Source organism: Buteo buteo, chromosome 17, assembly GCF_964188355.1.
Source record: "Buteo buteo chromosome 17, bButBut1.hap1.1, whole genome shotgun sequence".
In the NCBI taxonomy this organism is placed as follows: domain Eukaryota; kingdom Metazoa; phylum Chordata; class Aves; order Accipitriformes; family Accipitridae; genus Buteo; species Buteo buteo.
In genome coordinates this window covers 22,396,072-22,413,663 of record NC_134187.1, presented here as the reverse complement: position 1 = coordinate 22,413,663, position 17,592 = coordinate 22,396,072, and the positions used below count along the sequence as shown (strand labels likewise).

The 17,592-nt window shown below is 41.0% G+C and overlaps 1 protein-coding gene across 4 annotated transcripts in view; it reads left to right on the top strand.

Annotated features, from left to right (window-relative positions):
- Positions 1–17,592, top strand: part of ERICH1 (glutamate rich 1) — a 103,472-nt gene that overhangs the window by 3,474 nt on the left and 82,406 nt on the right. For all 4 annotated transcript variants that reach the window (XR_012653316.1, XR_012653317.1, XM_075049243.1 and 1 more), the window contains exon 2: positions 14,191–14,385. Coding sequence is in view for 2 of the 4 variants with exons in the window: in XM_075049243.1 (XP_074905344.1) it covers positions 14,191–14,385 (195 nt within the window). In the remaining 2 variants the exon portion in view is untranslated. The remainder of the gene's footprint in view (positions 1–14,190; positions 14,386–17,592) is intronic.

The window sequence follows — 17,592 nt, the reverse complement described above, 5'->3', positions numbered from 1 at the left end:
TTTTGGTGTGTTGATTTGGGGTTATTTTACCTTTTTAAACAATCAGTGTGTGATGCCTTTCACTCAACGCTAGCTTTGAGCTTGTTATCAATAGATTTCTGGAACATATTGGCTAACTCAGAGCAATCCATAAAAAGTTAAGATTTGTGTCATGGTTTAACCCCAGCTGGCAGCTCAGCCCCACGCAGCTGCTTGCTTGCTCCCCTCTCCAGTGGGATGGGGGAGAGAATTGGAAGAGTAAAAGTGAGAAAATTCCTGAGTTCAGATAAAGACAGTTTAATAGGTAAAGCAAAAGCTGTGCACGTGAGCAAAGCAAAACCAGGAATCCATTCACCACTTCCCACTGGCAGGCAGGTGTTCAGCCATCTCCAGGAAAGCAGGGCTCCATCACACCTAACGGTGACTTGGGAAGAAAAACACCATCACTCTGAATGTCCCCCCCTTCCTCCTTCTTCCCCTAGCTTTATATGCTGAGCGTGATGTCCTATGGTCTGGAATATCCCTTGGGTCAGTCGGGGTCAGCTGTCCCGGCTGTGTCCCCTCCCAACTCCTTGTGCCCCCTCAGCCTCCTCGCTGGTGGGGTGGGGGGAGAAGCAGAAAAGGCCTTGGCTCTGTGTGAGCACTGCTCAGCAATAACAGAAACATCCCTGTGTTATCAACACTGTTTTCAGCACAAATCCAAAACACAGCCCCATACTAGCTGTTATGAAGAAAATTAACTCTCTCCCAGCCAAAACCAGCACAGATTGTTATTTCCAGTAGGCAATGCGTGGTTTCTTATGTTTTCAGTTGTCTTTAGTTCAGAAAGTTGAAAACTGTTCTCTAAAAGTTTGCATTTCTATTAAGCGTTGCCTAATGGCTTAAACTAAAAGTCCCTTTATGACTAGAAAGAAAAGAAAAATTGTCTCTCATTGAAACTTCCAGAACTTTGTAATGATGTGATATTTGGTATAATATTGATTTCTGTTATATGCATATGTGGGGACGCTTGCAGAAATTGCTGGATATTATGTTACAATCAAACATTCAAGTCACAGCAAAGGGCAATATATTTACTCTCTGAAGAAGACTATGTAGCCATTCAATTGTATTTATATTTTATGTAATAAGAACTTTAAAAGATTCCTTTTAAAGAAAACCTAAATTATGCACAGTCTTGTTGAACTTTTGCCTGTGCTTAGTGATATTACCCCTGCCAATTTCACGGTTTGTTTTGTAAATACTAGTATATTGAGCTTTGGTTTAGTTTCATATGAGCAGAGGGAGCAAGCTGTCTCTTTAAAATTTTCAGATTTTTTTCCTCTTCAGTAATCTGAACTCTGAATGACTTTTTTTTTTTTTACTGTTTTCAGCTATTCTTATGGCAGTGCTTTAGGCCATTACAGTACTATTTGTTTTCCATGTTACCCCCAGCATTTACCATAACATTTAACTTTAGCCCACATGTGTGGTATAGTTTGATGTTCACTTCAAAGCATATCCTGTTTACATCTGGATAAGAGTTCTTTACGTTGAAGTAAGGTTTATACTTTCTGAAGCTTACAAAATTTACACCTGTGTTGGCAGGGGATTGGTATTGGTGACTAGTGATGTTATAAGCGCACAGCCTTTTTCTTTTTTTTTCCCCTTCCCTCCAAAATTTGTCTCAGAAGGGGGGGGAGTATCTTTTATAGCTGTGGTTTACAGTTGGTCCAGCTTTGAGTAGCCAGAATTATTGTTATTAATAATAATATTCAGCAAAGTTGAGCTTCTTTAGTAAGGGTGGATGAGATATCTTTAGATGTTTTGAGTGAGGTCAGTTTGATTGTGCCAGGTAAGATCAAGATAATGGTGCAGTATGAGAAACGCATTGTTAAGTACTGTAAAGATGCTTAGAAATATGGATAGCGTGCACAAATTGAAATAATGGTGAAGATGCTCTGTTTTCCCAGGACTGTAGTAGGAGTACACATCTTACAAGGTGTTGCTATGAGGCAGATGGGGTTCTTATGAACAGCTGGAACAAAATCCTGATGTTCTCATTGTGGTGGTTATGTAGCTTCTTATCTGTGTCAAGACAAGTTTATTAGACATCTAGGAGCTTGCGGCTGCAATTAAGGTGGCCTACTGAGAGCTCTCTAAAGCCTTTGTTGAGACAGGATGGCACAATCTATTAGATTCTTACTGAACTACACGGTCATGCAGAATTTGCTGACAGATGTAACACCAGTCTTCCTGATTTGAAACTGCAGTGTGACACAGAGATCGTGCTTGGTGAAGCTGAATCAGTTTCGTCTAAGCTAAGAAGAGAAAAAGAATGTCCACTTTTTGTAGCAAATAAATTACTGTTTTGTATCTGCAATTGCTGTGAACTGTGTTGGCCTGGATGCGCACAGGCCAATCTTTGAGTCGTAAATCACTCTCCCATTGTGATTCGCTCCTTAATTTAGGTGAATACATAAATGTGGGGTGTGTAATCACTATATTCTTTTCCTTTCCTTCCTTTCTACCCTACTGATGTGTGCGATATACTTAAGTTGCTCTTGTTCAAAAGTTGCCTCAAAGATAGGAGAATGGTATATTAGTGAGTTTTGGATAACAAAGTGATTTTGCATATATTCTAAAAATTAGTGCTAGGTGAAAAGATGAATGGAGCCACGTTTTATGGGCTACTGTATTAGAGCACAAAACTGGAGGGTTTTTTTACACTATGCCATTCTTGAACTGTAATAAAGAATAAGGCAGGAGTAAAATCTAGGCAATTAGCATCTGATTTTAATGTCTAATGGGATGTGGAACATTAATAGATGCTGTTTCAATGAGAATAATGTCAGAGGTCTTGAGATGAACCTCAATATTGTGAAGTTAGTGTTACATGCTAGTTTTAAAATGGCAGCATCTGAGCTTCTTGTGCAGCTCCCCGTGACTTTTTGGTTAACAACTGTACTGGGATGCAGACAGCTGATACCTAGTAGTTCACACACAGAATTCATCTGACCTTGAGTGCAAGTAAATCCTCCTGTTATTTGATTCCCAAACAGTACGTGTAGGTTCTCTTTTTTTCCCCACTAAATTTGTAATAATAGCTTTAGCAGTTAAGAGTAAAATGATTTATGTTATATGGAGTGTCAATGAGATCAATTGTAAAAGTGGGGAAAAGGACCATTCCCACCTTATGTGTAGACAATATATGAAAAACTGTACAAATTTTTCCATTTAAGCTGTCAATCAAGTTTTATGAGGCTAGTAGAACTAAAAGATTGTGTAAGGAGCTAGTCAAGTTAGAAATAATCAGTTTGTGATATTGGCATTTCACCATGGTGTTCCTAGTCAGTCTTAATTCCAGAGTTTTGTAGTTCCAAAGAAACCAAAACCAAGCAACCCACCCTCCTTGACATCTGCTGACCCAGATGATAATAGCTCCTGGGGGAAATGGGATGAACAGCCTTTGTTCATAGAAGTGCTTTCTTTGCGAATGCAGGTAGTTTAGGGTATATGAGGCTGAGAGACTGTGCCTTCCAGACCAAAAGACTCTTCTTCAGAATCAAGGTTTCTAACATGTAGGGAGATCTTCACAGGAAGCAAATGACTTTGTAATACAGGATTCCTTAATATAGTAAGAAGACGCAGAAAAGGGACCAAGGCCAAAAAAAGTCAAGCTTTTCAAATGTGAGTAGCAAACATGGGGGGGTGTGTTTTATGCCAAAGGTGATTAAGCAGTGGAAAAAAACTCGTGAACTATTTAGTTCCTCCAGTTCTTGAAGGGCCTCTGGAGTCATTTGAAATATATTAGAAATACTCAAGACACAAGTTGTCAGGTCTCAATGTGGGTAGGTGCATAAAATTACTTCTTCCAGTCATTCAGACAAGATAGCCTAGTGCTTTTTCTGGCCTTAAGGTGTAAGTGAATTCCACCCTGAAATTTGAAGCTGAAAAATTACTTGGTGTCTTCCTCAAGAAAGAATTTCAGAGAATAACAGTGCTGTTTGGAAACAAGGGCTATTTATAGATAGATGCAGTGAAGTCTGAAGTCTGAAAACTGAAGATGTTGTAGATGATCTGCAGAATGGCATCCTCTTTGACCAAACATGAGATCTTGTAAGATGTTAGCTTCTGTGTTTGTCTACAAGTGCCTCTTTCAAGAGATAGTCAGCTTCAGCCTGAATTTTCTGCACCAGATCTTCCAGTCCTTACTTTTATCCTGTTTTGTCCTTCAGCGACTCTTGTAAGAGCCTCACCAGGGTGAGGACTGCTTGTGGGTTGTGAACACAATGCAAAATACTGTAAAATTGGAGGCTTCCCATTCCTATGTGCATAAAACTGTACTTTGACCACAGCTAGAATTCGGCATATTTCTCACTTTTTTTTTCCCCCCTTTGGAAAGATCAATTTTGTTATTCCCATGACAGTGCTTTGCTTTGGTTTGCACACACTCTATTGATGGTGGAATGGAAGTATGTCACTCTTGGCAAAGCTGACTTCGCTGGTAGCAGGAAGATTACATTTTCCTTTTCTTCCTCCTGATTTGAACAACAGCATCCCTTCTTAAATATAAACTACACCCTTATGATGATCTGAACTGTCGGGCTATACAGGATGTAATTGCGCGTCGTTGCATTCTTCTTCCTTTCCTCTTATCTCTGTGCAGCTTGAACACTTTTGGAAATGGGAAAGTTATATAAAAATGAGGGGGAGTGGGAAAATGGTACCCTGCTCAGCTGCCATGGAATGTTTTGTTGTAGTTAATTCCTCCCTTTCCTCTTTGTTTGATTTTTAATCTGTTGGCAGTTGCTGAACTGGTATCCCAAGTCTGGGAATCTTCTCTGCAGCTAAGTGATCTCTACTCAAAGATTTTTGAAGTTAATGTTTAAATAGCTAGTCATTGCCGTCAGGGCTAGAACTTGTGTGTGCATGTGCACACGCACGCTCTCTTGACATAATTCAAGCCTCTGGTCTCTGCAATTTCTAGCAATGGTTCTGGGGTCTTTGAGCTTTAAGCTATGTCCTTTTTGTTTTGCTTGTGGGGTTTTGGCTGTGAGGGTTGGTGATTGGGTGTTTTGGTTTTGTCTGGGAGCAATGTGTGTGTGGCTTTTCTTGTGTTGTGAAATTCAGGTCAAGATTAATACATTTCATTATCCTCAGAGGTCCTGTGTACTGATTTCCATTGACTATGACTGGGGCTTGTACTCAGTGCAGTATCATCTGTACTGAGTACATCTTGGACACCCAGTGGCTGGTTGGCAGAATTGGTGTCTTGTATACACTAGGTCTCTGGAAGGGTATCTAATGTGTAAACAGAGTACGATGCTTTACATGGGTCTAGCACTAGGCATCATAACTGCAAACTGAATTTTGCCCCTAGTTTCTGCAACATAAACTAGGTGCCTTTGTCTTTTTGAGACTTATAGCGATTTTTGGGTCATGGCTCTTCAGTTAGGCCAAACAAATAGAGAGTGAAGACCTGGACAGGCTGGATTGATGGACTGAGGCCAACTGTATGAGGTTCAACAAGGCCAGGTGTCAGGTCCTGCACTTGGGTCACAACAACCCCATGCAACGCTATAGGCTTGGGGAAGAGTGGCTGGAAAGCTGCCCAGTGGAAAATGACCTGTGTGTATTGGTCAACAGCTGGCTGAATATGAGGCAGTGGCGTGCCCAGGTAGCCAAGGAGGCCAATGGCATCCTGGCTTGCATTAGAAATAGCGTGGCCAGCAGGAGCAGGGATGTGATTGTTCCCCTGTACTCGGCACTGGTGAGGCCGCACCTCGAGTCCTGTGTTCAGTTTTGGGCCCCTCACTACAGGAAAGACATGGAGGTGCTGGTGTGTGTCCAGAGAAGGGCAACAAAGCTGATGAGGGGCCTGGAGCACAAGTCTTACGAAGAGCAGCTGAGGGAACTGGGGTTGTTTAGCCTGGAGAAAAGGAGGCTGAGGGGAGACCTTATCACTCTCTACAACTACCTGAAAGGAGGTTGTAGTGAGGTGGGTGCTGGTGTCTTCCATCAGGTGGCTGGAGATAGGACAAGAGTAAATGGCCTCAAGTTGCACCAGGGGAGATTTAGATTGGACATTAGGAAAAATTTCTTTACTGAAAGGGTAAAGCCTTGGAACAGGCTGCCCAGGGAAGTGGTTGAGTCACCATCCCTGGAGGTATTCAAAAAGCGTGTAGACAAGGCACTTCAGGACATGTTTTAGTGGGCATGGTTGATGGTTGGACTCAATCTTAAAGATCTTTTCCAACCTAAATGATCCTATGACCTTTGTTCATCAGTTTGGCCAGTTGAGCAACTCCTTTGGAAAGAATCCAGAAGACCTAAAATATGAAAGTCAGTGCTGTATGGTTAAAGGGCAAGTAAGCTTTGTGGGGAATGGTTTAAGGGGATGGATAGTAGCTCCAAGCCAGAAGTTATCATCAGTCTTCCACCTGCTAACTGGTAAGAACGGCAGTCTGGCTAACGTTATCTGTATGTAGCAGTCTCTTAAAATTAAAATGCTTTTATAGCCTGTTGCTTTGGGTCCTCATGAAATCCAGGTATCTCTTTTTCAAGAGCCACTCTTTTTCAAGTGGTCCCCTTGAGCACCTCCAGTCAAGAGTTGACTGTCCAGCCACGATTAGGGAAGAGGAGATTATGCAGGCAATAGGGTTGTTATACCCAACTAGGCAAGGCCCTAAGGAATCTGCTCTAGTTGATTTTACTCTGAGCATTAGGACTAGACTAGATGATGTCTGGATGTCCCTTCCAACCTTAACTGTTCTGTGATTTTTATGACCATGCTGTAAAGTAACTGTCCTGCCGTGGCCTTCGTAGGAGATGTGATACTTACACAATAAAAGAGACTTCAAGGATTTAAATCCTTTTGAATATCAGAGAGTAATTCTGCACTAACAGATGAACTGAACATTTTAATGAAGCCTTGCCCATATGTTCTGCATGTGGATTATCATTCTGTCTCCCCTTTCCATCCTCTTCTGTTTTGCTGTACTATCTTTTCTTCTGCTTTAGCAGAAATAGCATGTTAACACATCTTACACATAGGATGTCTTCAGAAGAAGTTCCTGACTCTTCCCTTTTTGGAAAACTTCTGTCTGTAGGGGAGAGAGAGACCAAGTAGGGCAACTTGCAAGCTTCACAGAGTTCTAATGTGTTCAGCGCTCTTGATGCTGCTTATTTTATTCTTGCTGCCCAAGTTGCATTTAAGTAAGCAGAAGGCAACCAGTTGAGAAATGTGGTGGGGTTGCTTACAGTATGTATGGCAAGTAGCCAGAAGTATGTGGCAGCCATTATCCACAGAAATGTTTTTGAGGAAATTGTCGTCTCCTACACTCAGCTGGACAGGAACACTTCCGATGTTGTTCAGAACTTTATTTGTTTAGTTTTTCAGCATGCTTTTGTTACAGCCTGTAGTCTTAACTGAGGTTTTAAGTCATGCTGTTAACCCCAGGAGAACCTTTATAAATCTGCAGTGCTGTTCCACTGTTGGCATGTGTGTGTTTGTGGGTAGTCTGCTTATACACCTAAGAAACTTAAAGTGGTGTCAATTTAATATGTAGATGCCAAACAATGCATTTATTTGAAGGATGCTTTTTACTCTTCTCACAAAATTGTGGTAGAAAGATTCACAAAATTGTGGTAGAAAGATTCACAAAATTGTGGTAGAAAGATCCTAGATGTTCACAATTTGTATCACTAGCCAGCATGTGTTCTGCACTGTGTTTCTCAGACTTACACTTTGGTTGGTTTGTTATGTCAAACTGTAGACCTGGTACTTTTTCAGTTTTCTGATGTATTTGTACTTCACTATTTCCACACAAGTTGTCAAGAATTAGCCATGGAACTAGTCTGGTACCTATTGCAACTTGTTTTCTTTTCTGAAAATACTTTGTTACTGAGGAATTCCTGGAAAGATGTCTTCTGGTGTTGCTTCACCTCATTGCACAGTAGGAACATTCAGTGCTTTCAGTTACAGGCTGGGTGTTTTGATTAGTGTTGCATGTTTTCATCTAGAAAGTGAATTTGTTTCACTTTTGAAATTAAATAGAAAACTTACTCAGAAGACCAGACTAGATTATGTAAGCTTTTCACATTTGTAGGTCTATTAGAATTGAAGTTTTCTACTGAAAATTTCAGGCAGTTGAACTAGATGATCATTGTAGGTCCCTTCCAACTGAAATACTCTAACTGCAGAAACACAGGAACTGTTCTCTTCATCTTGTGCTTACAGCTCTCTGCATCTCAGACACAACACCGCAGTTGGTTTTTTTTGAAGCTATAGAAGCACACAGAAGCCACATACTTCACTGTAAAATGGCATAAGCTCTTAATAATGCTGTGAGGAAAGTTCTTGTGTTTTAAATATATTTTGAATGAAAGTACAGTCGCTCTACAGATTAAAATCTTCCACTGTTGGCCTTTTAAACTGTTATTTGCCACTACTATAAGCCAAATTATACTTCTTTAAGTGGAAAACTTGATGTCAGTGGGATTTCTATGAGGAAGCTGAGCAAAATCTCATCCTAATGCTCTAAATGAGTTGTGTATATGCATTTTTATGTACCGACCTTAAATGTGACTCTCCCTTAGGTACTGCTGAAGTAGTAAGCAAAGTTCAGGACCTTGGTTACTGCATTAAGATGTTATGTGTTTTTTACCCCTTTAAAAAAGCAACAGCCATGCAGTGGTTACAACTAGTAACTTACTCTTTCTTTATGAATGTCTGTCTTGTACACCATTAGTGTACCTGATGAAAGTCAACTTATCTGGTACTATTTGATGTGACTCCTTCTTGCTAGCTTTAATTTCAGAGACCTGTTTTAGATAAATTTTGTCTACCTCCTTTTAACAAATAAAAGGATCCAGTGTGATCACAGACATCTGATCTCTGGCTTAGTTTGCCTACATGTCAGTAACCAAATGTAAGGAACCCTGGAGTGATCTTTGAAGAATATAGTGTTAAAAGCAGTCTTCAGTGCAGTTGATTCTAGTCCTTCCTGTTGGCAGTGAGCCCTGTAGTGTTTATAGGAGTTAGAGCTTAATATAAGAGACTTCTCTAACTACGTAGTTTTATTTTCTCCTGTTAGTTTAGTAGAAGAATGTTGCAATACTTCTAGATGCTCATCAGTGTGTTGGTTGGCAGCTCTCATTCACCAGTAGTTTCTAATATTTTTGTGGCATGGTCTAATGTAATCTTATCCTTGAGCTATATAACACTTCTTACTACTTGCTTAAAATTCTTTTGGCATTTGTTTGCTTCTGCTAAACAGCCTAGCTTTTTGTTGTTGTTCTATGTCTTGTTGGTTATTGTAAAAACTCTTCTCTGTGTCTGCTCAGGTTTGAGTTCAGCTGGTTTGTACACAGCAGACTTAAGGCTGTACAAGGTTTTTGGTGAGATGTCTTTAGATTCATATATTAATATACTTCATTTTCCCGTCTCAGATTAAAAAATACTTGGCCCAATAGGGTCTTGGATCACATTGTCATTGTACGTAACCTCCATCACAGTAGTGGCTCAGTCTCTCTCATGATTGATTAAACACACAGGTTTTAATCTGTAGCCAACTCCAGTTTAGTAATCTCCATTTAGGAATGTTTGCTTGTCCCCCTAAGTGTGGAGCCCTCCCACCCCCTTGGGGGGAGAAAAAGTCCATAAGGTTTCATTTCTGTCTTTAATCTTTATAAGCTTTTTAACGGTCAGTGTAGCCTGGTCTTCCCCTACAGCTGAAGAGCGAAGGCTCTTTAAACCTTTACGATTTGGGCCAGGTATTTCTGTTAATATTATTATTGTACAGTACCTCCTTTTGACCATATGCCTAGCTCTAACATTGTGAAGTTTCCTTTGTATAATCTTGAAGTGTGTTCAATCTATTCCACAAAACTAAACCACTTAGCTTATCTGTTTTCTTCTCTCATTTCCAGTTTCTCATCTGTTAGTTCCAGAGACTGCTTTATTCTAAGAGGAGAGATATATTTGCAGTAGTCTGTGCAACAAGGCTTCCCTTTTTTTTCCTTGTAATTGGCTTCTTACTGCTGTTTACATTTCTTTCCTGTTCGATTACAGGCTCAGTTCCAGAGATAGTTCCCCTAAAACTATTCTTTCTCTTCCAGACTGGAACGCCAGGTTTTGTAATATGTGAATACAATTTTCAAGAATGTCCTCAAAAACATACCCAGTAGAATATATTAAATTCAGTCCCTTGTACGTTGTGCATTAATGCTGTATATAAATGTGGCAAATTTTGTTGGTTCTGACTCCAAGTAGTGTATCCCTCATCTTTCTGTGGTCTCCCTTGTCTTTTCTTGTGGTCTTTTTAAAAACACATCTGAAAATTGTATATGCTTGTTTAGAAACATCAGTCTTACGAAAAGTAGAAAAGTGTTCCCAGATCGGTCTCTTGAAAGACCACATGAATCTGTACAGATCCTCCATCACTTATGTTGGCTGGAAAACAACAGCATCAAATAACCATATGTATTTGGCTATGCTACAGGTATGGTGAGAGCAAGTCTTACTCCATTTTGTAACTCTGATAGGTTAGATATGTCTCTGGTAGTAGGTATTCTTCCTTGAATTTTCTTTATTGCTAATATCCTGTTAAGAGGTAGTTATTCCTACCAGATGGACTGATCTCTGAAGCTGCATGGTGCCAAAGACATCAGGTTAAGGAGAGTCTTGAATAGGGGAGAAAAACTGCTCTGTAGCATCAGGCAAGACCAACCTTCTGTGGTTAAGCCAATGCTTATGGATATCACAGGATATCCTCTTTTTTTTTTTTTTTTTTCTTTTTGGTAATTGCAGCAATAAAACCCTGAGGTAAGAGCATCTTCTATCATCTGAAAAATGTTTTGGTAGCTCAGCTCTGAAACTCTTAGCTGCAAAGCAGAATGCTTTTCTGGAGTGTGTGAAGCTGCTGAGTATGGCAGGATGGATATTCCTCAGAGCCTAATTTCCTTTTTGATACACAGGACAAACTTGTTCAAAAAGTTTTGGGTTGCAGGCAGATTTCTTTTTTCTTCAGGCTACAATATACTTAGGATTCCAAATAGTTCAGACTAAATCAGTGAGTTTTTTTCAGCTGCTCTCTAGCGATACCACCTTCTTCATTCTCCCAAGGTGGGTATACTGCTGGGATACATCGCTTCCTGCTGTCTTCAGAAGCCTTGAAATGTATCAGGTTCCAAACAGGGACCTTGTCATGACTAGGTGTCACTGCTGCTCATTTCCATTCTCTCATGGTTATTGGGAATTACTAGTTGTCTTAAGAGATGACTTTGCAGGGCTGAGATGCACTGACACAGGTGTGAAAGCTTTGCAGGCAATAATGAACTCTCCCACTCTGCACACAGCTGCTTCTTCCTGTGTCTGCTGAAAACTCCAGCCTGTAAGATTGGATGCTGCTTTGGTGTTGGCAGCTAAACCACATCTTTGCTCAAGTAAATCTATTACTGCTGCTGATCTAGATATTTCTTTCTAAGCAAGAGCGATTTTGTGAAAGAATACTTTCCTCAGTATTCTCACCCTCCAAAGGCAGGCATTGTTTCAGCTTGCTTTCTCAAGCATAGATATTAGAGATGGGAAGAGCTCCATGTGAATGAGAAGGAATGAATGTATCAAAACTTGTCTCGTATTGCTTTCTGAAGCAATGCTAATGTGCATGTGAGTATAGTCCTTATATTTTAAAAAGAAAGAGTGAAGTCATTTTTTGTGGGGGTAACTGAACAGATGACTAGAGAAATCAGATTTCAAGATGGGGAGCATAAAATCCACTGTAACTGCTGAGGAGATAGCTACATAGCTCCTCATAGGTTTGGAGAAAATGTATTTCCATGTATAGATTCATCAGTATCTCAATGATAATTTGCTTTGGAAGAACAGCTTCCTCAGTGCAAGTGCTTGAATGTTAATTTATATACTGATTTGGCTGTGCTGGAGTTAATTTTCTTCATAACAGCTCCTACGGTGCTATGTTTTTTTGAATTTGTGCTAGAAAGTGTTGATAACACAGGGATGTTTCTGTTACTGCTGAGCAGTGCTCCCACAGAGCCAAGGCCTTTTCTGCTCCTCACCCCACCCCACCAGCGAGGAGGCTGGGGGGGCACAAGGGGTTGGGAGGGGACACAGCCGGGACAGCTGACCCCGACTGACCCAAGGGATATTCCAGACCATAGGACATCACGCTCAGCATATAAAGCTAGGGGAAGAAGGAGGAAGGGGGGGACGTTCGGAGTGATGGTGTTTGTCTTCCCAAGTAATGGTTACATGTGTTGGGGCCCTGCTTTCCTGGAGATGGCTGAACACCTGCCTGCCAGTGGGAAGTGGTGAATGGATTCCTGGTTTTGCTTTGCTCACGTGCACAGCTTTTGCTTTACCTATGAAACTGTCTTCATCTCAATTCAACCCTCAATTCTACCTTTCTGATTCTCTTTCCCGTGCCACGTCGGGGGGAGTAAGTGAGTGTCTGTGTGGGGCTGAGCTGCCTACTGGGATTAAACCACGACATTTAGTAACTGTTCTACTGGAGTTCATTAAAATGCTGCAGTGTTAGTAGCAGTACTCAGGGAAAGGATCCAGGATAAACTTCTTGGACAACTTGCTTTAGATTCAGAGATCTGCAAAGGGCCGTTAACTTTGTCTTATTACACTGCTTATTTCTGTCTACATTCTCTAGTTGTCCTCTGAGGAGAGTAATTGTGGATTTTGTCTTTCTAGCTGTAGAATATCCTAGCAAGGGAACCTTATGAAAAGAAAATACACAGTCACTCGTTGATGTCTGTCTTTTTGGGAATGATGGTCTTAATCCATAACTTGCAAAATGGATTGTGCTTACTTGATGGGGACATAGCTGGCAGTTTGTCATGTGTTTTTACATGTCAGTGAATGATGGATAACTGTAGAAAAACTTAAATTTGGACTTCATAAGCAAAGCTCTCTATACAAGTATCTATTCAGGCTTACATCATGTCATAGGCCTTTCATAAGGTCAGAGATTATTCAAGAGACTGGGCACAAGCAAAGAGTTAAGTGGTCACGTATAAACTAGCAAGAGCTCAAAAAAAGTGTAACAGGACATTCTCCCCCATAGTCATTTACATGACAACTGGAGCATATTGCCAAGGTACTTGTGGAGATAAAGCTTGTCTATCAAGGACTAGTGGTTCAAGGATTTCCTAGCTTGATTAAGGTGATTTTTTTCAGTTGCGAAGGAAAGTAATTTATTGAAGAGAGTTGTGTGATGATAGTATGATCTTCTGTTAAGCTGCAGTAGGAGCCATTCTTCTTATAACAGTGTAAGTCCTTTTCTCTTGGCAGAATTTTGTTAAGAATCTGCACCAGCTTGCTTGTATAGTGTCCATACACTGTATGTTCAATTTAAAATTGGAGTTAAGATAACATGTTTTTCTCCAAAACTCTTTTGCCACCTCCCCCCATCCCACAATACCTGCTTGATCACGTAGAATTCGTGAAACTGGGGATGTTGTTTTGCAATAGGTAAAAACTTTCATAGTATTACTTCATATTTTAATATAATGTGTAATTTCAAGTGATTGAAATATGCATGCATCCATATAAAGGTGATAGTTTTGTTGATGAGTAGATTATTTGCATATATTTCTTTTCTTTAATCAAATGATGCTTGCATTTGAGTAACTAGTAGCAGATTGCTAGTGTCGTCAGAAAGGGGCCCATAAGAGGAAGAGGCGTGTAAGAATACTGCTAATTCTGTAAAAATAATTGGGTTACCATGTGTTTCTGCTGCTGTCTACTTTTAGTTTTTCTATGTGATTAAATAGTTGTAGCTTGCTGATTTTAATGAGTGATTCAATTGCAATGCCTCTGTGCCAGAATAGACCTGCATTTTGAGCAGCCTTATAACACTTGTGTAGGAAGATACTTGTTTTAAAAGAAATTTTTTTAAAAGTGTTTAGTCTGTAAATGTACTGTATTAATTTATTCCCAAAATGTAGTCAAATAGAAGACTTTAAATGTAACCTTGCTATTGAACTCTGGGGTTTTAAAGCTGCTTTTCAGACTCAAGTTTAGGACTTTAATATATTATTTTCAGATTTACTTGTAAGAGGTAGGGACTACTGAAGACAAACATGCATGGAATATGAGGGAAACTATCTTGTGTTAATTAGTTGTTGGGGTTTTTAAGTCTTAAAATACCTTTAAAACACTGCGTTTCTTGTTGTTCAAGAAGTTTTCTTACCCCACAGTGTTCATAGGGAAAGTACTGAAACGACTCTATGCTGAAACTTCATCATCTTCTCTTGTGCACACTTCAAGTAGAGAAGAGGAGGCGGTTCTCGGAAATCTGGGCTCAAAATCCAAAGAAAAGAGTTTGGATGATGTTCAGACTTCATCAGCAGATGTTAGCGCATCAACTGATACACCTTGCAAATCATTTCAAGGTGAGACTGCATAGTCCTGTTTCTGATAATATGCTTTTAAATATAGTTACTTTACTTGAAACAGTATAGTACCTATTTTTTTTCATCTATTGATACCAACAGGCAAATTTGAATGCAAGTGCTAGTGGTACTTAATACATAGAACACTTGAGGTCAGCGTGTAAGTCCTGTGAAAGCGAAGAAATAGTCTTGGTGTATACGCACGAATGCAGCACTTAGCAATAGCTAATATGAAACTTCAGTGTACGCTATAACTGTCTTTGGTGTAATGTCTGTTGAAGAGTGAGAAAATGATTTACACTGGTATGACTCTGCTCAGCTATTAGAGATACACCAAAAGATTGGTGGGAGTACATGCTCCAGCACTTCTTCCTGCCCTCACGTTGCGACTTAAACCCCATAGGGAACGTAAACCCAACAGAAGGCAAATATCAGTTCAGGCACTATGTTAGTACCCTGCTAAAGAGTGTTATTTTGTCTGTGTTTATGCAATGAAAGTGGCACGTGAATGTTTTGACAGGTAAGTTAAAACAGGTTGTAAAATGTGGATGCTATGCTAAAAGATGAAGCAGTTGCAAAATGAGGTAGCTGTGTTATTACTTGTGGGTGAAAGCTCTGTGCATAAGTACAGAAGTGTGAACTGCTTTGTGTTGTAGATCATCTAAAACCAAATTTTGCCATAACTGAAAGAGGTTGCTAAACTGACTTGAAATAAAAAGGCATGTTTCCTGAGAGTATAAAAAGTTTTCTCTAGGGGACATGCTCAGCTAGACCTTACAAACAAGGAAGAACTGATTGTGGATGTGGTCTGGGCCAGGAGACTAAAGTCCTAAAAGTAGTGAGCAAAATGAGTAGTAGGATTAGAACCCTGTACTACAGAAGAACAGATGTTTGTCTTGTTCAGGGATCTGCTTGGTACGACTGAATGGAAGACTGGTCTGAATTGCAAAGGATCTTTGGAGAGCTGGTTGATCTTCAAGAATAACCTTCTCAAAGCACAAGAGTGACTCATTTTGACATGCGAAAACTAGGCAAGTGTAGCAGGTTGCCTGACTGTATTGGGTCTGGCTGAGATGGAGTTAATCCTCCCCATAGCAGCCCTCATAGTGCTGTGTTCTGTATTGGTAGCTAGAAAGGTGTTGATAACACACCAGTGTTTTGGCTGCTGCTGAGCAGTGCTGGCACAGCATCAAGGCTGTCTCTCCAACATTTCCCCCCCCCTCACTGGCAGGCTGGGGCTGGGCAAGATCTTGGGAGGGGACGTAGCCAGGACAGCTGACCCAAACTGACCAAAGGGATAGTCCATACCATATGATGTCAGCTCAGCTATAAAAGTTAAGTAAAGGGAGATGGAAGGGGGGGCATTCGTTGTTTATGTTTGTCTTCCAGAGCAGCTACTATGTCTACTGAAGCCCTGCTTCCCAGGAAGTGGCCAGACATCGCCTGCTGATGGGAAGTAGAAAATAAAATCTTTTGTTTTCCTTTGCTCTCACGTGCAACCTTTGCTTTATTAAACTGTCCTTATCTTGACCCACGAGCTTTTTGTTATATTTTCTCTCCCCTGTCCAGTTGAGGAGGGGGAGTGATAGAACGGCTTTGGTGGGCACCTGGCATCCAGCCAGGGTCAACCCACCACACTGACTGAGCTCAGATGTGTCAGGGACCAGCAATGGGAGGGTGAGGGAAGGCTAGCTGGGACAAGGTAGGCACAGGAGCTGTGTCATCACTGTGGAAGCAATCCCACAATACCAGACATGCTCTGCTCTCCTTTTCCAGGTAACCGTAACCAGGTTCAGCCAACAGTCCAGTGACACCAGGCAAGTCAATAGTGACAAGGCAGGTCTGAGGTCAAGCCAATATGTAAAGTCTGTGAGTCAGGGTGTGCATCAACTGTGGTATGTGCCCAGGCACAGGCATGGCTGCAGTCTAGCTTAGGCTGGGAGCTGCTTAAAAGCCTCAGCTTAAAAGCAGCTTCTAAGTGATGTGAGGGGAGCCCCTGCTAAGACGGCTTCTTAGAGGTCTTTCATAAGCAGCTCTTTCTTCATAACAATCTGGTTCACCACCTGTGTGATATCAGAGAGCTGTCTGTAAGTGCATGCAGCTAAGCTCCTAGGAGGGAGCTCTGGGCCCTTACAAGACAAAAAGAAAATACAGAGAAGGTGAAAGCAAGCATTATCTACCCAAGAGAAATATAGAGATGTTGCCCAAGTATGCTGGGATGGAGTTAGGAAGGCCAAAGCTCAGATGGAGTTGAAACTCATGAGATATGTGGGAAGAAACAAGAAGGGTGGGGACAAAAACTGGAAAGCTGAAGAAAATGCAGGCCCACTACTCAATGGGCAAGGGACTAGTGATAGAAGACAAGGAAGAGGCTGAGGTACTTGGTGACTTTTTTGCCTGTTTTTACTGGTAAGATTCGCCCTTAGACCTCCCAGGCAACTGAGCCTAATGATAAAGTCTATGGGAGTGAAGCATTACCCACAGTAGATGATGATAGCTAGGGAGTAGTTAAGCCAGTTGCACAATTGCATGTCAGTGGGACAAGGTGGTGTGCATCCAGGGCTGCTGGCTGATGTCATGATGAGGCTGGTTTCTATCCTCTTTGAGGATAGAAATTGCAATTGGGCTGTTCCTCAGTGACTGGAAAAGGCAAACATTGTACCCATTTTCAAGAAGGGCAAGAAGGAGGGTCTGGAAAACTGTGGACATGTTACAGAGTAAATGTAGCTTCCGGAAGCTGTTTCCAAGCCTGTGAAGGACAAAAAGGGAATTGGGAACATTAAGTCTTGGTTTACCAAAGACAGGTTGTACAACCCAGTTGCTTTCTATGATGACATGACTGGCTTGTAGATAGGGAGGGCACAGTGCATGTTCTTTAATTTTTTTGGCAGGGCCTTCAACATAGTCTGCTGTACTATTCTTATAGCCAAGAAGGTGAGGTATCAACTGGGTAAGTGAATGGTCAGATAGACTGCCAGGCTCAAAGGATGGTAATCAACAGTACAAAGTTCAATAGATGGCCATGTGCTAGTGGTGTACTTTGGGGATTAATACTGGAGCACAGAGTCCTGTGTCTGACATGGAATAACCAACAATACAGGCTGGGGGTACCCTGGCTGGAAGCAGCTCCACAGAAAAGGACGTAGATGTTCTGGTGGATGCCCAGCTGAACATGAGTCAGAGTTGCATCCTTGCCACAAAGGCAGC